The sequence below is a fragment of the Carlito syrichta genome, unplaced genomic scaffold, assembly GCF_000164805.1.
Source record: "Carlito syrichta isolate Samal-C Ts95f unplaced genomic scaffold, Tarsius_syrichta-2.0.1 Scaffold309473, whole genome shotgun sequence".
In the NCBI taxonomy this organism is placed as follows: Eukaryota; Metazoa; Chordata; class Mammalia; order Primates; family Tarsiidae; genus Carlito; species Carlito syrichta.
Genome location: NW_007253569.1, coordinates 364,985 through 390,313, shown reverse-complemented (window position 1 = coordinate 390,313; position 25,329 = coordinate 364,985). Strand labels below are relative to the sequence as shown.

The window sequence follows — 25,329 nt, the reverse complement described above, 5'->3', positions numbered from 1 at the left end:
TTATTTTCTTAAGAGTTTTTGTATTGACTGGGCTTGGTGGCTCGGCCTGTAATCCCAGGACTTTGGGTGGCCGAGGCGAGTGGATTTCCTGAGCCTGCGGGTTCGAAATCCACCTGGGCAACTTGGCGAGACCTTGTCTCTGCAATAAATAAATAAAAAATTAGCCGGGCGTGGTAGCGTGCGCCTGTGGCTCTGGCTACCCAAGTAGCTACTCAAGGCTGCGGTGGAAGGATCAGGCTGCAGTGACCAGGAGTGTGCCACTGCACTACAGTCTGGGTGACAGAGTCAGACTCCAATTTTTTAAAAAAAGAGTTTTTGTGTCTACCTTTAGGAGGGATAAATTTCTTAGTGATTTTTATAATTACTAAAGTAATTACTTAGGAATTTTCTTTTCTTATAATCCCACTGTCTAGTTTGGGTATCTGGAATACGCTGTTCTAAAAAAAATGTTGGGAAGTAATTTCCTCTGTTCTATTTTTTGAAAGTTTGTGTATGACTGGCATTATTTCTTTCTTAAATGTTTGCTGGAATTCATAAGTGAAGACATTTGAGTCTAGAAGATTTAGGATTTTTCTGTCAGTTTTGCTAAGTTGTGATATAATGTGTCCATTTCTTTCTAGGTTGTTAAATTTGTTGACATAAAGTTTGATCATAATATTCCTGACTATATGTAGACTCTTTAGTATGTTTCCTCTCTCATTCCCAATACTAGCAATTTATTTGTGCCCCTCTCCCACCATTTTTTAACTTTCTTGATCAGTCTAGCTAGGATTGATCAACTTTACTAAACATTTTAAAGAACAAACTTTTGGTTGCATTAATTTTTCTCTATTGTTTGTTCATTTTTCAGGGATTTCTACTTCTATCTTCTGTTTCCTTCATTCTGCTTAGTTCGGATTTAATTTGCTCTTTCTTTCTCTAGCTTTTTAAGGCAGAAGATTAGATCATTTATTTTAAATCTTTTTACTGTTAGTATAAGCATCTAGATCCTTAAGTTTCCCTTTAAGCCCCAACTTAGTTGCATTATAATATGTTGTATTTCAGTTACAACTCAGACAAAAGTATTTTCTTTTTCTTTTCTTTTTTTAGACAGGGTCTTGCTCTGTCACCTAGGCATAGTGTAGTGGCACAATCGGAGCTCATTGTAACCTTGAATTCCTGGGCTCAAGTGATCCTCCTGTATCAGTCTCCCAAGTAGCAAGGACTATAGATGTGCACCATTATGTCCAGTCAATTTTGTATTATTTGTATAGACAGGGTCTCGCTGTTTGGCCAGTAGGTCTTGAACTCCTACGCTCAAGTGCTGAGATTACAGGTCAGATCAAAGTATTTTCTAATTTCCCTTTTAATTTTTTCTTTCATCCATAGGTTATTCGGAAGTGTGTTATTTATTTTCAAAGTACTTGGAAACTTATCATATTTTTGTTACTGTTTCTAACTTAAAGCTATGTGATCAGAGAATATTATAAGATTTCAATCCTTTAAATTCACTGAGACATGTTTTACAGCTCCACAAATAATCTTGGTGAACTTTCCTTATTCACTTCCAAAGAATGTGTATTCTACAGTTGTTGGGTGTAGTGTTCCATAAATATTAATGAGACTGAGTGGGTTTATAGTATTATTTAAGTCTTCTTTATTCTTACGCATTTTCTTTCCTCTTGGGCTATCAATTCTTCCAAGAAAAATGCTAAAATTTCCAACTATATAATTATGGATTTGTCTATTTCTCCCTTTACTCCTACCAGTTTTCGCTTCATGTATTTGAGACTCTATTATTAGGTGCATGTACATTTAGAATTTTTATGTCTTCTTGAACTAACTTGACTCTTTTATCAGTATAAATAAATTATCTCTTTATCTCTGGCAATACTCCTTGTTCTGAAGACTATTTTGTCTAATAAAAGTAAATCCACTTCAGCCTTATTATAATTAGAACGCTTAGAGGTTTTAATGCTAATAGTGAATACAGTAGTTAAATCTCATTAACAAAACATGGTGGTTAAAATTTATTATTCATTAACTTATGTAAAGTAATCTCTGATTAAGAATGTGTATATAGCCAGGAGCAGTGTCCATGTCTGCAATCCAGGACTTTGGGAGGCAGAGATGGAAGGACTGCCGGATCCCAGGGTTTTGAGACCAGCCTGGGCAACTTGGTGAGATCTCATCACTACAACAAATCAAAAAATTAGCTGGACATTGGGGTGAACGCTTGAGATTCCAGCTACTTGGAAGGCTGAGGTGGAAGGATCACCTGAGTCCAGCAGGTCAAGGCTGTGGTAACTGAGTACGCCACTATACTCCAGTATGGGCAATAGAGTGAGATTCCAACTTAAAACAAACAAAAAAGTGTATATGATAACTTTTCATGCACTGACCTCATCAATAAAAGGTATTAATACCACAGCTTCCCATTCCTGTTGTTTCCCATTTAGGTCAGTTTTGAAATCAGGTGGATAATATTCTATAATTGGCGAGTCCTCACTGGTCATCAAATGCTGTGAAAATGTAAAATAAAGTAATAGAAAGATAAGAACTAATATCAACATAGATTTTTGTTAATGTATTTATAATATTTCCTCACATTACAGCTTAAAATTTCTAAGCAAAGCAAACTAAATTTTTATATCTTAGACATGTTATATTTCTTACATTTTTATTTTTAACTATAAAATTTCTAATTTCACTGCTACTAATCACTTTCTTATTTTATTTATCTAGTTACATAGCACCCATCTTTACTCTGAACATTAATTTTGCTATTATTTTTTCAACCTGTAATACCCACCACCTAAATCATTTTCCTATTCAGACTTCATTTCAGTTAATGTCACAGGCTTCTAATAGTCTTCCATTTTTAGCCTCAAATTAACAATTTACCTTCATATCCTAATCAACTGATTATATTAAGTAATAAAACACTGTCAAACAAGACAATTAAAAAAAAATCCTAAAATCCAAGAGCCACTGCACTACTAATATCAAAGAGAAACAGTTCAAAAACACATGCTTTTATTAGAGATTTTACAACAGAGGCAAAGAAAACATAAGGATGTCTTCTAGAACATGAATATGAAAGATTATGATATAAAATTTTTTTAAAGAAATAAAACAGCATATTCCCAGAGTGATATTCAAAATAGTTAATAACCAGTATGGCATAGGCACTGAGCAGTTAAAACAGATGTTGCTATAAAACACTGGTATGGTCATATTGGTACAGAGTGGTTGACTATTAAAGCTCAATCATCTGAGGGCAGGAAGAAACAAGTATCAAAGAAACTTATGAAAAAAGGGAGGCCAGGATCATGGTTAAGGTTCAGAACGCTAGAAGGACTAAATGATGCTTTACTTCAAAATCACCTAAGTGTAATTTCACTTAGTGTAATTTTGATAATCCTATCACTCCTGAAATATCTTCTTGTTATGCAAAATATGCTAACCAAAGAAAAGCCTTTCATTTCACAACTTGGTAAATAAAATCCTTAAAATCCAAATATATACTGAGGAACTACTATTGTTGAGATAAATGACTTATTAAAACCATACCCAGCCGGGCTTGGTGGCTCAGCCTGTAATCCCGTGCTTTGGGAGGCTGAGGTAAGTGGACTGCCTGAGCCCGCGGGTTCGAGACGCGCCTGGGCAACTTGGCGAGACCTCATCTCTACAATAAAATTAAAAAAAAAAATCAGCCAGGCGTGGTAGCACATGCCTGTAATTCCAGCTACTCGGAAGGCTGAGGTGGAAGGATCGCCGGAGCCCAGCAGGTCAAGGCTGCGGTGGCCGGAAGCGGCCACTGCACTCCAGTCTGGGCGACAGAGTGAGACTACAACTCGAAACAAAAACAAAAACAAAAACAAACCATACCCATGCTAAATGGTAGACAGTAAAAGAGAAATGAATCTGTACATGTTTGGACAAAGTAGATGGTTTCAGGTTTTGTCTGTTTTAGCTTACCTTCAGTATAGAGACAAATTGAAGATATATTTAAAGGTCCTGAAAAATGAGGTTATGCTCTGAATGGTCTATGGAGTTTGTCTGCATTTTTAAAACAACTTTAAATCAAGAATTACTTTTCAAAGGATTTGTTACAGAAGTACTATGTTTAAAACTGAAAATAAATATATTTAACTATTAATTAAACTTGGGTACTATTGTTTCTAGGTGAAGGAGGAGCATCTAATATTAAAAAGGACATTAAAAACATTCAGTTAAAAAACCCACCTGGTAGCATGTAGGAAGTAAATTTTTGCTAGCTGCTGGAAGTACAGCAAGAAGTTGTTCAAAAGGCTTAAAAGGTTTTCCCAGTTCAAAATGGATTTTGATTGTACTGATATTACGAATATCAGACAGGAAAGGTGCATAATGATAAGGATAATACCTATGAAACAAAACTGAGTTTTAAATAACTGGCAACTTTATGAGACAGGTCACTATTAAGTATACACTTTTTTTCCCATTTTTTAAAACAACATATAGCAATAATTTCAAAGAAAAGTAAAGTATCATTCATAATGCTATCATTTGAATATAAGAAAAAGCACTGTTGGAAAACTTAGGTCATGTGATCACAACAAATATTATACTTTAATTTTTATTTTATTTTATTTTTTTTGAGTTGGAGTCTCACTCTGTCACCCAGACTGGAGTGCAGTGGCCACTCCCGGCCACCGCAGCTTGCTTGCTGGGCTCCGGCGATCCTTCCGCCTCAGCCTTCCAAGTGGCTGGAACTACAGGTGCGCACTACCACACCCGGCTAATTTTTGATTTATTGTAGAGATGAAGTCTCACCAAGTTGCCCAGGCGGGTCTCGAACCCGCAGGCTCAGGCAATCCACTCACCTCAGCTTCCCAAGGTGCAGGATTACAGGATGAGCCACCGAGCCCGGCTTAAACTTTAATTTTTAGAGTGCAGTTTCACAATTCTAAAACTGGGATGCATCAGGTAATTGAAGGAGTCATATAATGTAGTACCTCTTTTAGTCCCAAAATGTTGATAGTGAATCTTTCAACCAATAGATTTAAACCAGAAGTAATGAGATAGTCAAAAAAGTTTCAGTGTGGTTAGTTGGGGCTGCAACCTCCAAGCAAGGAGCTGCTGAATGTTCTGATAAGTGTCCCCATCAGCTCACAAGGACAGAGAGAAACGTGAATCTGAGTTTAAATGGCCATTACTGGTAAGCTCTAAGATCTTTAAACTTGAATGAGTATGCATATTATTGTATTTGTGATAAGGATTCATCCATCTATCAATCACACACACTAATTATTTTTGTTTTTGTTGAATACTTTCCTATTTTTAACTATAAGGCATACATATTTTTGCAAAGCTCTGATAAGAAATGTACAGACTTTGGCATCAGACAGGCTTGGACTTAATTTATGGGAGTATGCTCTTTAGGGAGATTTCTTAGCTTTTCTGAGCTTCAATTTCTTTATTTGTAAAAGAGAAAAAACATTGTTTATTTTTTTAAATTGTGAGGATTCTCAGTAAGACGGTGGCAGAGCCAGTTAAACTAAACGAGTCCCAATGTGAGTGAGTGAGTGTATGGAAAATTTTGGGTAAGTGTCAATGAGTAAGTGGGTGTGTGAGTGGCTGACTGGGGACTTGAGAGCAAGTGGCCAGGGCTCTCCTGGTGAAGCAGCTGGTGGCGCAGCTGCTCTGCTTGGTCCCTAGCACTTCCCGGGGCGTAGAAGCTAAGTGCCATTTCTTAAAACTCAATAAAGCTCTTCCCGGGAAGAAGTTGCCAGGAGAGGCTGCTGGCTCCAGGCTCTGCCTCATCACAGTAGCGCCTGGTCGAATAATGGCAGCAAGGGCTGCCGAGAGAGCACAGTGAGGATGAGTCCAGAGGCAGAGAGAGCCCCACTGGAGAAGAATAAAGAGGCACCCTGCCATCACCTTGAAAACAGGGCAGGAAAGTGCTCTGGCTTGCTCACCATGGAGCGACAGACCCGATCTCCGTGACCAGCAGATATACTACTCAGGGGTTGATGGTGACCCAGAGGGAATATCCTGAAAGCACAAACTCCAGAGGTAAAGGACTAATGCTGAGTCTCAGGTGCCCCACCCTCTACCCTGATTCAGCCACGGGGGAAAAAGGTTGTGGCCAGAAAAGGACAAGGAAGACCTCCAAAGAGACCAATGGACAGTCTGGGGCTAACCCATGACTGAGAGAGACGAACCCCTGGATGTTAGCCACAACAGGAGGCCTCCCCTCCAGGTCAAGCCTGGCTGGGGAACCGCCGCCAGCACCTGGGGAAGAGACAATCCCATACTTCCTCACCAGAGGGGATACCCCTGGCCATACTAAAGTAGGAGGGGAGAACTGATGTCCCACCTACCTCTACTCCTCCCTCCACTTATTCCCTGGGCTGGACACTGGGGAGATTGTGAATGAGGTAAAGTTCTACAGGGGATAGCAGAGGGGCAGCTGAGAGGAACAATTACAGAACCTGCCACAAGAGGGCAGGTTGGTTTGGTTGGTTTTCAATTTTTTTACATTTTTCCTTTGTGCATGAAGGTGTATATGAAGGTTCAATCTACATTCCCCCCACACCCTTGTTTTTTCTTTCTTCTTTCCTGTTTTGTTTTCTGTTTACGTGTGTAAGTGAAGGATTGAGTGTTCATCTTTCAGTATTTTTTATTTTTGTTTTTTTGTTCTTTTCTTTATTTAGTTTAATGTATGTGAATACATGTATGGGGGTTCGATTTGAATTTTTTTTCTTTTCTGTTTTTTCCTCTTTTTTGTCTTTTTTCATTTTGGGTTGGGCGTGTGTGTGTGTTTGGTTTTCCTTTTTTTTGTTGTTTGTTTTGTTTTGCTTTGTTGTTATTTCAGTTTTGGTGTGTGTGTGTTTAATTGTTTTTGCTTTGGTTTCAGCTCTTTGTTGTTTATTGTTTATTTTTAAATTTTTGTCCATCTTATTTCATTTTATGTTCTCTGTTCTTCTCATTGTTGTTACTGTATCTTAGACTCAGGAGGTATCATCATATAGAGTGGCAGTGGGCAGTGGGTCTCAGGGAACCCATACCACAAGCAGTGAACACTGTGATTTTCAAGTAGTTTCTGAATCCTAGCTCCCCATCCTCCACCTTATTCACCTCTCAAAACTACAAGAGACAGCAAAGCTTCCCACCCACATCCCTGTTACAAAATAGAATAAATTCAGAGCCCCGATCAGGGAAGAATAGAGGGCTGAGCAAACATCAGAAGTGAAAGTCTCTCCCATTGCCACGGAATAACAGAACTAAAGAGAAAAGAAAGAGATATATCACAAATGAGGAAAAATCAACCAAAGAGCACAGGTAATTCCCAGTGTTACAAAAAGAAGACACTTGAAAAATCAGACCTCAGAGCCCAAACATAGTAAGTCACCAGCGACTGGCCCCAGAATACAACAGGGATTAGGGAATGAGTAGAAAGAATGAATATGACTCAAGAAAGACAAGATGCAACACTGAAAGAACTTGTAACAGAGATTTTGGCCATAAAAAATTTCATCCAGGAAATAAATAACAAGATGACAAGCATGAAAAGCAGAATTAATCAAGCAGAAGAAAAAATCTCAGAACCTGAAGACCAAAACATGGAATTAACTCATCTGTAGAAAACATGGAAAGAAAACTTAGAAAGAACACAGCCTCCAAGAGATGTGCAATTATATTAAGAGACTGCACCTATGCGTGATTGGTATCCCAGAAGAAGAAAGGGAAATGGAGAACAACCTTAATTAAGTATTCCAGGAAGTGATCCAAGAAAACTTTTCCTATCTCACTAGAGATGTGACCATCCAAACATAAGAGATACAGAGAATTCCCGCAAGAAATCAAATGAGAAGACCAACCCCTAGACACACAGTAATTTGCCTACACAAAGTAGGCACAAAAGAAAAAATTCTAAAGGCAGCAAGAGAGAAAGGTCAGATAACCTACCAGGGAAAACCAATCAGAATAGCAGCAGAACTATCAGCAGAAACACTACAAGCTAGAAGGGACTGGGGGTCCAATATTCAAAGTCCTCAAAGATAAACAATTTCAACCAAGAATTTCCTACCCAGACAAACTCAGTTTCATCAGCAATGGAGAAGTAAAATTCTTCCCAGACATCCAATCATTAAGAGAATATGCAGCTTCTAGACCAGCTCTACAAGAGATGCTAAAAAGGCATTAAGCACAGAAAAAAGAAAAAAAAAAAAAAGAATGACCAAGTACTTCCCAAGAAACTGCAGAACACAGAATCAACAGAGAATACACTGAGTCTGCAAACTTGAAAATACACACACACATCAATCCAAAAGCTAAAAGAAAACAAAAAAATTTTTTATAAGAACCTCAGGACGGGCAACTTCCTCGGGTCCCCTCCCACTGTGGGAGCTTTTCTAACCTCTCAATAAATCCTGCTTTCTCTCACACACACACAAAATGAATCTCATGACAAGGATAAACAATCATATTTCAGTAATCAGCTTGAACTGAATGGCAAACCGCATAAAAAACCATGACCCAATAATTTGCTGCATTGAGGAATCTCATCTCACCACAAGGGACACAACAGACTCAAAACTAGAGGATGGAAACTTATTTTCCAGGTGTATGGATCACAAAAGAAGGCAGGAGTCGTGATCTTAATATTAGACAAAACAACCTTTAAGTTATCAAAAATTAAAATAGATATGGAAGGACACTATATAATGATAAAAGCTTCAATCCATGAACAAGAAATATCCATCCTAAACATATATGCACCCACTACAAAAGCACCATCATTTATAAAGCAACTACTAAATAAACTAAAAAGAGATACTGACTCTAACACTATTATAGCTAGGGACTTAAATACTCCAGTAACAACCCGAGGTAGATAACTGAGGCAAGAAAAAAATCAACAAAGAGATCTGGAACCTCAACTTGACCAAACAGACTTAATAGATACCTACAGAATACTCCACCCAACCACAGAATATACATTCTACTCATCACCACATGGAACATACTCCAAGATCGATCAGATCCTCAGCCATAAATTAAGCATAAACAAATTGCATAAGATCGAAATACTGCCATGCACCTTCTCAGACCACAGTGGAATAAAAATAAATATCAACACCAATAAAATTCCCGCAAAACCCACAAAGACATGGACACCAAACACCATGATGCTGAATGACTACTGGGTCAACACAGAAATCAAAAAAAAATTAAAAGATTCCTGTTAAAATGAAAATGAGGCCAGACTCAGTGGCTCATCCTGCAATCCCAGCACTTTGGGAGGCTGAGGCAAGTGGATTGCCTGAGCCCACGGGTTTGAGACCAGCCAGGGCAACTTGGCGAGACCTCATCTCTACAATAAAACAGAAAATAGCTGGGCATGGTAGTGCATATCTGTAGTTCTGGCTACTTGGAAGGCTGAGGCAGAAGGATCACTGGAGCCCAGAAGGTTGACACTGGGGTGGCTGTGAGCCTGTGTGCCACTGCACTCCAGCCTGGGCAAAGGAGTGAGACTCCAACTCAAAAAAGAAAATGAAGAAATATCCTACCAAAACCTCTGGGATGTCATGAAAACAGTTCTAAGAGAGGAATTTATATCGCTACAAACATACATCAAGAAAATGGAAAGATCACATATTAATGGCCTAACATATCACCTAAGGGAGCTGGAAAGACAAGACCACCAAAACCCTAACTTTAGCAGAAGAATCCAGATCACCAAAGTAAAAGCACAAATACAGAACATAAAGGACAAAAATATAGAAAAAAATCAGCAAAACAAAAAACCTGGTTCTTTGAAAGAATAATCAAGACTGATGGACGTGCCCCCCAGCCAAAATGACCAAGAAAAAGAGAGAAAAAGCCCAAATAAACACAATCAGAAATACAAAAGATCAGCCAGACTCAGTGGCTCAGCCTGTAATCCCGCGCCTTTGGGAGGCTGAGGTGAGTGGATTGTCTGAGGTGGGGTCTCATGTCACCCAGGCAGCAGTGCAGTGGCCGATCATGGCTCACTGCAGCCTCATCCTTCTGGGCTCAGGCAATCCTGGCACCTCAGCGTTCTGAGTAGCAGGGACTACAAGTGTGCGCCACCATGCCTGGCTAATTGCTTGTACAGATGAGGTCTTGCTATGTTGCCCTGGCTTGTCTCTAACTCCTGAACTCATGTGGTCCTCCTGTCTCCGCCTCCCAAAGTGCGGGGGTTACTGGTGTGAGCCACCGCTCCTGGCCCCTTACTACTCTTTCGTTAAACATTTCCTTTGAGCCGGGCTCGGTGGCTCAGCCTGTAATCCCTTTGGGAGGCTGAGGTGAGTGGATTGCCTGAGCCCGCGGGTTTGAGACCCGCCTGGGCAACTTGGCGAGACCTCATCTCTACAATAAAATCAAAATGAGCCGGGCGTGGTAGCACGCGCCTGTAGCACACGCCTGTAGTTCCAGCTACTCGGAAGGCTAAGGTGGAAGGATCGTCGGAGCCCAGCAGGTCGAGGCTGCGGTGGCTGGGAGCGGCTACTGCACTCCAGTCTGGGTGACAAAGTGAGACTCCGACTCAAAAAAAAAAAAAAAAAAGAAATACAAAAGATCAAATCACAACTGACCTCAGAGAAATACAAAAGATTATCGGAAATTACCATGCACACCTGTGTGGAAACAAGCTTGACAACCTAAATGAAACCAAGGACTTTCTGACATCACATAACCTCCCAAGGTTGAAACAAGACATTGAGGTATCTAAATAGACCAATAACAACCCAGGAAATTGACTCTGTCATAAGAAAACTACCTACAAAAAAAAAAAACAACCCTAGACCGGACAGCTTTCCAGAGGAATTCTACAAAACCTACAAGGATGAGCTGATACCAATCCTATTGAAACTGTTCCAGGCAATTGGAAAGACGGAATTCGTCCAAATCATTTTACGAAGCTAACTGACACACAATCTAGGTAAAGGTCCAACAACAAAAAAAAGAGAACTACAGGCCAATATCCCTAATGAACATAGATGCAAACATTTTCAACAATATTCTAGCAAATCGGATCCAACAACACATCTCAAAATTCATCCACCATGATGAAGTAGGCTTCATACCCAGGATGCAGGGTCTGTTCAACATCCACAAGTTCATAAATGTAATTAAATACATCAACAGATGCAACAAGAACCACATGATTATATCATTAGATGCAGAAAAAGTTTTGGATGAAATCTAGCATCACTTCTTAATAAAAACCCTCAAGCCCCTAAGCATAGAAGGAACATACCTCAAAATAGTAAGCACCATCTACGATAAACCCCAGTTAGCATACTGATAAATGGGCAGAAACTTGGAAAAATTTCCCCAGAAAAACAAAACAAGACAAGGCTGCCCACTCTTACCCCTCTTGTTTAATATGTGCTGAAAGTCCTAGCTAGAGCAATTAGAGAAGAGAAGGAAATCAGGGGTACCCAAGTAGTAAAAGAAGAAGTTAAGTTATCCTTCTTTACTGACAATATGATCCTATTCCTCCAAACCCAAGGAAATCTGTCAAAATCCTGCTTTCACTGATAAAGGACTTTGGCAAAGTCTTGGCGTATGAATTAAATGTGCGAAAGAAAGACAGTTGCATTCTTATACACCAACAACAAGCAGGCAGAGAACCAAATAAAAAGCACAAATCCATTCACAATAGGCACAGAAAAAATGAAATATCTTGGCATCGTCCTAACCAGAGAAGTGAAAGACCTTTACAATGAAAACTACAAAACAGTGCGCTCAAAGAAATCCAAGAAGACACAAACAAATGGAAAAATATTCCATGCTCATGGATAGAAAGAATCAACATTGTTAAGATGTTCATCCTACACAAAGCAGATTCAATGCAATACCCATTAAATTACCAAAATCATTCTTCTCAGACCTAGAAACAACAATAAAGAAATTCATATGGAAACAAAAATGACCACAAGCCAAAACAATCCTCAGCAAAAGAAACAAAGTGGAAAGTAGCATACTTATAGACTTTAAACTCTACTATAAGGCTACAATAATCAAAACAGCCTACTACTGGTACAAGAATAGGCATATGAACCAATGGAACAGTATAGAGATTCTGGAGGCAAAAACCTCAATTTCTCAACCAACTCATGTTTGACAAAGCCTCCACCAACAACCACTAGGGAGCAGAGAACCTATTCAGTAAATGGTGCTGGGAAAACTGGCTGACCACATGCAGAAGATTGAAATAGGACCCCTACTTACCACCATACATAAAAATCAATTTTAAATAACTCAAAGACCTAAATGTAAAACCTCAAACTATAAAAACCTTACAAAATGCAGGAGACATCCTTATGGAAATTGGAACTGGCAACCAATTCCAGATCAAACACCAAGTGCCCATGCCCTATGAGACAAGATAGACAAGTGGAACCTTAGAAAATGCAGGAGATACTCTTATGCACATTGAAATGGACAACTAATTCCTGATTATAATCCCTAAAGCAAATGCCATAAGAGATAAGATAGACAAATGGGACCTCATCAAATTGAAAAGCTTTTGCAAAGCAAAACAAACCATCAAGAGAGTGGGGAGACAATCCACAGAATGGGCAAAAATATCTGCCCACTGTATACCTGATAAAGGCCTAGCATCCAGATCTGTAAGGAACTCAAATGTGCCAAGAAGAAAAAAACAAACAGCCCCATTATAAAGTGGGTAAAAGCCATGAATAGACACTTCTCAAAAGAAGACACATGGGTGGCCAACAGACACATGAAAAACTGCTCAGCCACACTAATCATCAGAGAAATGCAAATCTAAACCACATTGAGATACCACCTAACTTCAGTAAGAATGGCCATCATTAATAAAACAACAGATGCTGGCGAGGATGTGGAGAAAAAGGAATGCTTCTACAGTTGGTGGAATGCAAACTAGTGCAACCTCTTTGAAAAACAGTGTGGCGATTTCTAAAAGAACTAGACATCAATCTTCCATATGACCCAGCAATCTGGGACTATACCCAGAGGAACTCAAATCATTCTACCAAAAGGATACCTGCACATGCGTGTTTATCGCAACACTATTCACAACAGCAAAAACATGGAACCACCTGTGCTTCCCATCAAACCTGGACTGGATAAAACAAATGTGGTACACGTACACGTTGGAATATTATGCAGCCATAAAGAAGGACAAAAATATGAACTTTGCAGCAACTTGGATGGACTTAAAGTCTATCATACTAAGTGATCCCACAGAAACAAAGAACTGAGTATCACATGTTCTCACTCATAAGCAGACCCTGAACATTTACTGTAATACTATAAGGGATTGGTGGCCGGGCTCAGTGGCTCAGCCTGTAATCCCGCGCTTTGGGAGGCCGAGGTGAGTGGATTGCCTGAGGCCGCGGGTTCGAGACCCACCTGGGCAACTTGGTGAGACCTCATCTCTACAATAAATAAAAAATTAGCTGGGCATGGTAGTGCGTGCCTGTAGTTCCAGCTACTTGGAAGGCTGAGGCGGAAGGATCACCGGAGCCCAGCAGGTCGAGGCTGCAGTGACTGGGAGCAGCCACTGCACTCCTGTCTGGGCGACAGAGTGAGACTCCAACTCAAAAAAAAAAAAAAGAAAGGGATTGGTAGTAGTGGGATACCGCCGGTGGGTAGAGGGGATACACACACAACATCAATAAGTACCTGATCTCAAACCAGGCAAAGTGGGGACCAAAGGGAGGCCCAAACTTTACCTGTACAATAACTATTTGTATACCTAATTCTGAATTGTACCCTACATCTTTAAATCAGAAAAGAATTATAAAAATAAAAATTGTGAGAATTATGTGAGAATATGCTTTTTAAGTGCCTGGTATTTATGTCTGGTAAGATAGGAATAATCTATATTCACCCCATTTAAAAATGGCAAGTCAGGTATATTCTTCATTAGATTGCTCCTCAGAGGGGCTCTGAGAATTAAGTTAGTGATTGTAAAAAAAAATTTCGAAGGCTACTACTAGTAAGTGAAATAATAATTAATGCCACATTAGTTTCCATTGATTTTTATTGTTGGATGGTGTTATACTCTGAAATAGCATAACAGAGGTGTTTTGAACAAAACAAAACAAAAAAGCTTTGTCATCACCTAAAGTCTACTATTTACTGTATTATTATTTTTTTCTTTATTTTTCTGTTTTGGTAGAGGTTTGGAAAGGCAGATGGAATCTGCTAGAAAAGAAAACATGAGAGAAATGGAAAATTCTTACTATTTCCAATAAAAGCAAATAATTATTTTCTTCTTCATCCTGTTAGCCCAACAGACAAACAGTCCATTTCTCAATAATTATTCCCAATACAAATTTTTTTACAAACACAGAAAATATAAAGAGAGTACAATGAACAGCCCCACATAAAAGTCACCCAAATCCAATAATTATTTAGATTTTGTCACATCTGATTCATTTTGATAGAGAATTTTTAATCCTTAGATTACCAAAGACTTTCTATTATGGGCCACCTGCTAGGACTGGAAACATCTTTGTTAGATAAGTCTTTTTAAGTCTTCTCATTTAAGAAGAGATTACTTATATTTCTTTTCAGCTTGGTTGCATGGCTTTTTAAAAACATATTACCATAAGTGGAAATAAAAGGAAAAGAGTTCCCTAAAGGAGATTTTAGTAGAATGAACCATTATAAAAGAAAAAACTTTTTGTTTTTATTCTCTCACCAGCTCCAGGACTGAACTCCATGATAATAATAGTGCAAAATCCACTGTATTGCCTGAACATAACATGCAGCTTGATCAGCCAGAAAGTCACTGAAAATAAGAAGGAATATTTTCATTATAACTTTATCTTTTGAAGCCAGACCAGTGTCTTTAGAGTATATTTGCTGATATAACATTTAGCTCACATGGTTTATTTAACAAATTAGCTAAAATTTACAGCTAAAAATTATAATCAGAACTCAATTATATTTTAAAAATTTGCCTTACAGAATTCCTAAACCAATTATGAAAATAGTTAAATCTGCTATGTATATTTACTCGGATAATCTACTATGACTTTGGTTCAAAGTTTGAAGATATACCCAATGAAACTTTTACAAAGTAACACTCTTACTCTTTTAAATAGTGGGATTGGGGATGGTGAGAAGGATAGGGATTTTCTTTATAAGGGAGGATACCTGAGAGAACTAAAGGAGCAAATCAGGAAGATCTTAAAATCTGGTTATAGCAACTCGTACACTCTTTGAAAAGTGCTATACCTGCCGAACAATATTCTACTCTAATCTCTTCTTTCTCAAAAACCAAGCATCATCATTTAAAATTTGGGTAAAATAAATCTTCAAATCGAGAGAGAGAGAGAGAGAGAGAGAAGAAAGTCATAGAAAAAAAGTCAAAAATGGTCACTTAATCCCATATTTCCATCTTTCTGGGAGGTATGGTTTTAACATGAAATAGTTTACTTTTTTATTATGAAACACATACTTCCTTATTACTGAAAATCCACATAATAAAGAAAAGCATTTTTAAAAATCACCTTATAGCAATTACAATTACATTCTGAAATGTTTCTCTCAATCTTTTTTCCAATATCCAGTTTGGTTTTTTAAAAAGTATTAATGAGACGATACCATACATATAATTTTGTGTCCTGCCTTTACAATCTGTACTTAGCAATATACTATAAGCATCTTTCCAAATTGTTATGAGCTTCCTGCAAGTAGCAGTTCATCAGTTCTGCATATTCTGGGGATGGGAGAGGTGACAAGGACAGTGATAGTGATGATGAGTCAGAGGCTGATTATGATGAACCTTCTTATTGGATATTTAGGTTATTTTTTATTTCTTTTTTTTTGAGCTGGAGTCTCACTCTGTCGCCCAGACTGGAGCACAGTGGCCGCTCCCAGCCACCACAGCCTCGACCTGCTAGGCTCTGGCGATCCTTCCGCCTCAGCCTTCCAAGTAGCTGGAACTACAGGTGCGTGCTATCACGCCCGGCTAATTTTTTGATTTATTGTAGACATGAGGTCCCGCCAAGTTACCCAGGTGGGTCTCAAACCCGCAGGCTCAGGCAATCCACTCACCTCAGCCTTCCAAAGCGCAGGATTACAGGCTAAGCCACCGAGTCTGGCTTCTTATTTCTTATTATAAATAGCCTTGCAGTAAACATCCTTGTGTACAGGATCATTTTCTCTTTGGCTATCTTTACCACAGGAATATAGTATGTGTCAGAATTAATATCACCATCCCCAAAACCATCCTAGTTAAAAGATCTACAGTTATTCATGAAACCAAAAAACCCTTTTTTCTGTCACTACTGAAGAACTGCAAAATCTTATTTTTTCTACTTTAAAGCAAAATCATTGGCAAAATACATACTCAGACACTACGTCAACCCCCATCTTCGTCATGTAATACGTTCTTTTATATTGTCTAAACTCAGTCTCAAATAGGTCATCATCTTCAGTCTCATCTTCTAAATTATCTGAGGAAAAAGCCAGAAAGATAGTTACTGATGATTATGAATATCTTGTTTACCTACCTAATGCTTTCATAAATGCATATCACAGTTGATGCTTATAAGCTATCATAGAAATGTTCCACTTAATATTAGAAGAGGTATAACAGCTATTCTGTCAAAGTAATAATACCGGTATATCAAAATATAGTTTGTACTCACCCTTTGAAGCTACCACTTCGCCTTCATTTTTGTCTAAAGCAGCCCAACATGCAGCATTTTCCTGGCTCTGTAAATTATAAATCAATGTAACATGAATGGCAAAATATATTTCTTTTCTTTTCTTTTCTTTTTTGAGTCAGAGTCTCACTCTGTTGCCCAGGCTGGGGTGCAGTGGCACGCTGCTCATGACCACTGCAGTCTCAAACTGCTGGGTTTAGGTGATCCAGCTTCCACGTAGCTGGAACTACAGGCATGCGCGAATACTTATTGTAGAGACAAGGTCTCACCATGTTGCCCTGGCTGGTCTTGAACCTGCAGGCTCAGGCAATCCTCTCACCTCTGCCTCCCAAAGTGCTGGGATTACAGGCATGAGCCACTGTGCCCAGCTGGCAAGATATATTTCAAAGTGAAACATTCAACAGGGAAATTGTAAAAATTCTAAAAATAACTGAAATGATTCTCAAATGTACATTTATACATTATTTAAGTGTTCTCATTGTTTGTGTTCTAAGGCTATACATTTTCATTATGTAGCACTTAGGCCTTTCAGAGGTATATAAAAAGTAATTCTCACCAACATAACAAAAAAATATATTTAGTTATATATGTGTTCCAAGAAAAAAAATACTTCAGAACTATTTCATTTACTTAAAGAAAACTACAGAGTCAATATCAAATCCTTTTATCCTTTGTCAATTTTAACTTTTTTTTTCAATAGAGGTTTCACTCTTGTCACCCAGGCTGTAGTGCAGTGGCATGATCATGGCTAAATGCAGCCTTGAATTCTTGGGCTCAAGCAATCCTCTCACCTCAGCCTCCCTTGTAGCTGGGACTAGAGGCATGCACTACCATGCCCAGATAGTTTTTTTTATTTTTTATTTTTTGTAGAGACAAGGTCTTACTATGTACTTAACATTTGTACTTAGTACTATATTATAAGCATCTTTTCAAATTACTATGAACTTCCTGTAAGTACCAGTTTAGCAGTTCTGCAGAACTTGTGGGCTCAAGAAATTCTCTCGCCTTGACCTTCCAAAGTGCTGGAATTACAGGTGTGAGCCACAATGCCCGGCTGATTTTAACATTTCTATACATCAAATTCTGAGCTACTTTAACAGGGTCTATTTCTTTATGCTTGAATTCAATGGTTACAAATGTTACTGATTTTCTGTATCTCTGGATCCTGCCATTCGTAAGACTGTTATCTATCTTCTACTTCTTCATTTCTATTTCATGCAACCTTTTTGCTTTTCTATATTTCTTCCATTTTATGACATCCTTCACACTGTGCCCATCTGTTTTTCTCCCTGTGATCTGTTTTTCTCTTCTCTATTCTCTGATTATCTGCCTACTGCCACTAACTCCCTCTAGTCCTTCTACTCCCTTATCATCATTTTATTTTCTTCATCCAATCTATGCTCTCGACCAACTTCCTATGCCTGGGCTATTCCTGCACAGTGTCTGTAATGTTAGCCGTGTATGGCTGGAAGACAGGTGAAGTTTAAAGACTGAGCTGAGGCAAGGGGAGCCAGGCATTACTGACAGGCAAGTTTTGTGTGTTCAGGTTCCCCAAAAGTTACAGAGCCTGTTTTCTTAGGAGAAAAAAACAGTGGAATACAGACTGAATGTTGCCAAGTTCCACTGAGGAAAAGCTAAGTAATTAGAAGGACTATGTTAGCAAAACTCAGGATAGTTGGTGCAAGAGTTATTAGGTTTAAACCTAAATAGAACCAGTATAGCAAAGAGAGTACAAGTAATTATGGAAAGGCTGAGGAGATTTTCAGAAAAGGTTTAATTTTCAGGTTAACCTAAGACATTCTTTGGAGCTTATTAAAGATGCTTTCTAGGACACTAGTATATTCTAACTGATTCTATTACTCATTTATTAAGTGCATAACATTTATTAGATATTGCACTATTAATTATTCTTAGCCTAGCCTACTGTATTTCATATGATTTTTTAAATATAAATTCTTTCTAGAGAAAAAAATAACTGATCTAATTAATGCCTCATAACAAAAGATAGTATAAATATTCATCTTTTGAAAATTAGCTCATTGTTTTTAAATAACATGTTTTAAATAATTGCCTTTTAAAAGTAATTCATTTTCTGGGCTCTTGTATTTGGAAATGTTTTCCACAATTTTAAATAGAATGGAAGAACAAAGAACACACAATGTTCTTCAATGGTAAAAATAAGAAAATGACTTTTAAGGATCAGATTTAATGACAGAATCTAATAGAGAAAAAGAAACCAAAACAATTTCTTAAATGCCTATGGAGAAGAAATGAAAATAAAATGAAGAAACCCCAAAATCACAAGAAGGAAAATGAGAAACAAGGAATATCAGTTTTACCTTTACAGCTAAAACAATGAAAGGACACCTTAAAAAATGGACACCTTTAATTTTTTCTTTTCCTTGTAGTTCTTGGCTTCTTCTGCTGCAACACCTGCTGCTTCATTGAGGTACTTATTACCAATTTTGCTTTCAAACCACTTTAGGTCCACAAAAACTTCACTGAAGTGTTCCCGATCAAACTGTACAGAAATATTTAAATTCACTTAAAAATAATTTCAGTATGTCTGGAATACAAACCAATATCTAACAGTGATACTTCTGGGGTACAGAAAATTGGAGCATGTCACTGTTTTACATGCATGAGGACCTCATTTGTTACTCTAAAAATTATAAACAAAAAGTAAATAAAAATAACATTAACTTAGGTAAAACTATTTAAACTGAATAAGTAAATGGAATAGCATCATAAAACCCTTTTTTTCTGGTATTATGTGGTTACCAATGATTCATAGCTACTCTGGGACAGGAAAACAAAAACTTCTAGTCACTTACATCTGATAGTTTCACAAGGTATTTCTCAAATCGAGGTAAGTTGAGATGTCCACTTTCATTAATATAACCTAGAAGGAACAAAATCTTAATTTGTACTAAAAACTGACATTATTTTTTCTAAACAATTCTACAAAATTCTTTCCACAAAATGCTGAATGTTAACATTCCACAATAATAATAAAGAAAAAGCACTTAGTGTTGGACTATATGTAAACTAGCCCTTGTTTCTATGAACTCTATGCTACCATAATATACGATATGTAACTAATGCAGCAAAATATAAAAACTTTCAGGTTCACATAATAATCACCCTCCCACATTTCCAACAATATTTGGTAATGATTAATTAAATCAAATATGTTCTTGAACCTAACTAGATCATTCAATTTGATATGCTAACAAGAAATGGACTAATGTTCTGCTACTGTTATCTGTCTTATTCAGTGTATCACTCTTTAAGTCAGTTTTCCATTTTAGTTGAAAACTCTTTCCTTCATATTAAATACTCTGATGCATAGATATTCAGAAATATTGAATTTCTATACTTAAATATGAAAGGAGTTAAGTGAAACCAATAAGTTTTGCTAGTTTTAAGAAATTAAAGGCAAAGATTAGTTAGGTATCAGTAAGTGAGGTTGTTCAACTATGTTCACTTTCTTTTTTTGTGAATTAATGAAAACAACCTCAGAGCTTAGCATCTTGTATTAAAAGAAACTCTCAATGCTTTTTCTACTTTAGCTGTGCATGTTAATAAGCTGAGTGACATTTTTAGGGTAAGTCGGCGCTAAATTAAGCAGCCTTGAGTGAGTATTAAATTTTTCTTACCCCCAAGTTCTGGCAGGATGGCAATATATGTTCCATAAAGAAGAGGCAGTGCATCATGACTAATATGTAAATGAGGTAGATGAGGGATAAAATCGTTGCCAACAAGAAATCCCATCAAAATCCAATCATCTATTATCCTTTCAATATCATATTTAAATGTAATCTTTTCCTATGGTAAAATGGAGAACAAAGTAAAATCTAATGGAAATTTCTGCATACAAATCCTTGGTCCATGGCTACATTAATACTTACTTTTAATACTGAAAACTCATAGTCAATATATTCTCTCATTAAAGACAAATGTAGAAGATGAAATGTGGTTTCCTCTGGAGCACATACCCTGCAATAAGTCAGATGATCAAGACAGAGTGAATTATATTTTCTTTTCTTTTCTTTTTTTTTTTTTTTTGAGTTGGAGTCTCACTCTGTCACCCAGACTGGAGTGCAATGGCCGCTCCCGGCCACCACAGCCTCGACCTGCTGGGCTCCGGCGATCCATCCGCCTCAGCCTTCCAAGTAGCTGGAACTACAGGCGCGCGCTACCACGCCCGGCTAATTTTTTTGATTTATTGTAGCGATGAGGTCTCGCCAAGTTGCCCAGGCAGGTCTCGAACCCGCGGGCTCAGTCAATTCACTCACCTCGGTCTCCCAAAGCGTGGATTACAGGCTGAGCCACCGAGCCCAGCCAAATTATATTTTCTTAATGTCCAAGTTGAAAATATATAGCAAAGCTTAGAATTATTATTAGAAGATAACTGACTTAAAAATTAAGGGATGCAAGTTATATGAAAGTTGCAGGGTAATATAAAGATAAAAATATAATTATAATAGATAAAACATGATAAAGTTTAAAACAATTGGTTTACATTATGCTTTCTGTGGAAGAATTCTCAGAATTAAGAAGCCCTAAATAACATATAATAGAAGTAATAAACCAATGAGATCTGGCCCATTTAAGGTTGGCCATCAGCAGAAAGGATACACACGGATAAGTGAAAATATACTTTTATATCTACTGCAGCACAGTAATGGTGAAGCAGTATCACTTCTTCCTCTTATCTTTCCCTTGATTGGTAAAGGGGTCTATATTCCTGGCTGTTTGTCTATAGTTTAACTACAAGTAAAAATATAAGGGGACAATAGCATATTAAAAGTATTATGTACCATGTTCAAGTGGGATTTATTCTGGGAATGTAAAGATAGTTCAAGATAAGAAAATCAATCAGTGTAACATACCATGTTAAAAGAATGAAATGGGAAAAAATCCTACATGATCATTTTTCAGAAAAAGCATTCAACAATATTCAACATTGTTTCATGATAAAAATACTCAGCAGACCAAGAATAAAAGTGAACTTCCTTAGTATGATAAAGGGTATTTACGAAAATGCACAGATTACATTATATTCAATAGTGAAAGACTAAAAGCTTTTCCTCCTAAGATCAAATGTCACTTCACCACAGCTATTCAACACTTCTCTGAAAGTTCTGGCCAGAACACTTAGACAAGCAAAATAAATAAAATGCATCCATATTGAAAAGAAAAACGTAAAATTATATCTATTTATGGACAGTATGGTTCTATACATTAAAAAAACCTCCACAAAAAACTACTAAAGTTACAAAGCCAATTCAGCACAGCTGCAGTGTCTATGATCAACACACAAAACCATCCCAAAAGGAAATTAAGAAAACAATTCCATCCACAATAGCATCCAAAAGAATAAGATACTTTAAAAATAAAGTTAACCAAGGAGCCAAAAGACTTGTACATTGAAAACTACAAAAAGTTGCAGAAAGAAATTAAAGATACAAATGAATGGAAAGACATCCTGTGTTCATGGATTGGAACATCAAGAAATAAATACTGGCCAAAGAGATCTACAGATTCAATGCAATCCCTTTCAAAATTCCAATTATGTTTTTTTACAAAAATTAAAAAAATCCATCCTAAAAATCCTATGGAATTTCAGGAGACTCTGAAAAAGAACAAAGATGGAGGTCTCACTCTTCCCGATTTCAAAACTTACTAAAGAGTTATAGTAATCTAAATATTGTGGTACTGACATGAAGACAGACATACAGACCAACAGAATACAACAAAGAGCCCCCAAAATAAAAACATGTATGTATGGTCAAATGATTTTTGACCAGGGGGCCAAGACAGTCAAAGAAGAAAGAACAGTATTTTCAACAAATGGTGCTGGGAAGACTGGATAGTTTCATGGAAATGAATGAAGTTGGACCCTTACTTTACCCCACAGACTAACATCAACTCACAATGGAACAGACATCTAACCACAACAGTTAAAACTATAAAAATCTGAAAATAAAATATAATAAAAAGTTTTGTGACACTGGATTTAACAAAAATTTCTTGGCTATGTTATACTAAAAGCACAGGCAACAAAATAAAAAAAATAGATGAATCTGACGCCATCTAAATTAAAAACTTTTGCACATCAAAGGACACTATCAAGAGAGTGAAATGGCAACCCATGGAATGAGAGAAAATATTTGCAAATCATGTATTTGTTAAGGAATTACTATTCAGGCTTAATTTCAGTTCTTTTTCCAACATACATGCTATATGATTTACCTCTGTGTTTTTTTGCCACCAAATCGAACTTCTTCTCTTAAGAGAGAAAAATGTGCCTCATGACTTGTTAATCCAAGCATAATCTGTTGAAAAATAATTAATATTTCTATTATCCTACCATTTAATAATATTTGGTTCATAAAAGCAATGAAATAAAATTCATTTCTGACATAGAAGAATAATGAAACAACTAGCACATTAAATATTCAAATACCAAAATATAATCCATTTGTAAGTCATGACTGGGATAAAGTGTGTGTACTTTTCTAAGAAATGAATGTTCACCTTAGACTCTCATGACCTTTATAACAACTGTCTTGACCCTTCCCTACTTCCTACCACCCCCTGATACCAAAAACCTTCTCCTGGTTTACACACATTTTTATTTGCCATGCAGGAAGGAGTTAGAAAGTAGAGGAAGCAGCTTTCCTATGACAAAAGGACACAGGGCTCTTTTGGAGGCCAGGATAGACCCAGGATATGAAAACTCAGAAGAAAAAAAAAGTACTGTTTAATTTTCTTGCATAGTATTATAATATTCAGAGTAAGTCAAAAGCATATTGAGACATATCAGTCAATTTCTATGTATCTGTTTATTGTTTATTTCAATCCTGAGTCAAATAACAAAAAAATGAAACCACTTATGAGGTGATTAGAGAAACGATAATACTAACTGGTTATTTCTATATTAAGCAATGATTGTTAATTTCTGTTTTATATGGGATAAAGGTATTGTGGTTGTATATTTTTAAAAATACTTTTCCTTTAGAGAACATTATTAAATATGTAAAGACTAAATGATATGCTGTTTAGTACTTGCTTTAATAACCCAGTGGGGCAGGACACAGAGGAGACAGATGATTAGGGAAAGGAATTAAAAATTATTTAAGGCAGATGTAAGGTACAAGGAGATTTATTATACTACCTTGTCTAATTTTGTTTATGCTTGAAATTTCCTATAACAAAAAGTTAAAAAGAAAAGTCTAGTAAAAGTATTTGGGCCAGCCAAAGTGGCTTAAGCCTATAATCCCAGCACTTTGGGAGGTCAAGGTGAGGGGATTGATTGCCTGAGCCCATGGGTTCAAGAATAGCCTGGGAAACTTGGTGAGAACTCACCTCTACAATAAATCAAAAAATTAATTGGGCATGGTAGTGCGCGCCTGTAGTTCTGGCTACTTGGAAGGCTGAGGTGGAAGGATCGCTGGAGCCTAGCAGGTCGACGCAGGGGTAGCCATGAGTGTGCCACTGAACTCCAGCCTGGGCAATGGAGTGAGACTCCAACTCAGAAAAAAAAAATATTTGGAACATAGAGTTGTCAGATAAGGAGGTATTAAAAGTCATGTATTAGGCTTAGGATAAAAAGGGCCCTCCCTTCCCTAACCTCAGCAGAGTATTCATTGCACTAGAGTTAGTCAGGTCTATAGGTTAACTATAGGGAACTACTGATCATAAACTATGGCAAAAAAGCTCACTTTCCAATTATTTTAGAGCTTGAATAATGACAGAAAGAGCAATTATTATTGTCTCCAATATATGATGCCATAGCCAGTAAGCTTCCGGTATAAAACAAAGTCTCTTAGATATTTACCTACAATGGCATAAGATTATAATAACAATAAACATTATACCTACCAAGTCGGCATCTAAACCATAAAGACAGTGTCTGGTATTTGGATCATGATCTGGCTTTGCTTTCTCGGATCTGATAAATTCCATGATTTTATGTTCTCCTTCTCCGGGAGTCTAAATATAAAGTTTTTTTTAAAAAGGTGGTAATATGCTATACTTGAGAATACTAAATAAAAATTTTAAAACTCTTTAAATAAAAAAAAAAGATAATAACCTCATGGCCTGAAAAATAGATGGTGACTCCTTGCCATGACTTGTCTGTGGAAATTTTCATATTTACAAAATACTTCAGATGTTCATGTAACCTGGCCATGAATTCAGTTCCTAAAAATAAAAATTTTTAAAAAGGTTAATCTGAGAAAGACATAAAAACAGTGTTTTCCCTGTGATAATGTATAATCAAATCTGCATATAATCAGATCTGCATATCCGGGGAATAACCACATACAGAATCTCCAAAAAAGGTCAACAGCTTTCTTGCTTATACTGAAAAAATAAGTAATGCTGTACCTTTTCATAGCAGAAATCACACTAATTATCCTAAATAAAATCACTGTCACACAGGGAAAGTCAAGGAATTTTACTACTGTCTCAGAATTGTGCTTCAAGTATTGTCACATAAGTGTAGAGTTTGGACTTTGTAACAAAGCTCAACCTTCTAATCTTCAGCTAGATTCTGAAAGTTGTTTTTTTTCAGGCATGAGCTTAAATTGGGTTTTCAATAATAATAACAACTATTATTACTACTGAAATTATTAATCTAGAAAACTAATATTAA

At 37.0% G+C, this 25,329-nt stretch overlaps 1 protein-coding gene across 1 annotated transcript in view; it reads right to left on the bottom strand.

Moving 5' to 3' along the window:
• The window catches only part of XRN1 (5'-3' exoribonuclease 1), a 143,322-nt gene that overhangs the window by 100,695 nt on the left and 17,298 nt on the right, over nucleotides 1-25,329 (bottom strand). Inside the window, exons 4-15 of the mRNA XM_008067302.1 lie at nucleotides 24,766-24,875; nucleotides 24,555-24,665; nucleotides 22,923-23,005; nucleotides 20,576-20,663; nucleotides 20,324-20,492; nucleotides 19,499-19,566; nucleotides 19,048-19,185; nucleotides 16,647-16,713; nucleotides 16,346-16,451; nucleotides 14,690-14,779; nucleotides 4,228-4,384; nucleotides 2,382-2,501 (exon numbers count right to left, since the gene is read on the bottom strand). Coding sequence (XP_008065493.1) covers nucleotides 2,382-2,501; nucleotides 4,228-4,384; nucleotides 14,690-14,779; nucleotides 16,346-16,451; nucleotides 16,647-16,713; nucleotides 19,048-19,185; nucleotides 19,499-19,566; nucleotides 20,324-20,492; nucleotides 20,576-20,663; nucleotides 22,923-23,005; nucleotides 24,555-24,665; nucleotides 24,766-24,875 — 1,307 coding nt within the window. The remainder of the gene's footprint in view (nucleotides 1-2,381; nucleotides 2,502-4,227; nucleotides 4,385-14,689; nucleotides 14,780-16,345; nucleotides 16,452-16,646; nucleotides 16,714-19,047; nucleotides 19,186-19,498; nucleotides 19,567-20,323; nucleotides 20,493-20,575; nucleotides 20,664-22,922; nucleotides 23,006-24,554; nucleotides 24,666-24,765; nucleotides 24,876-25,329) is intronic.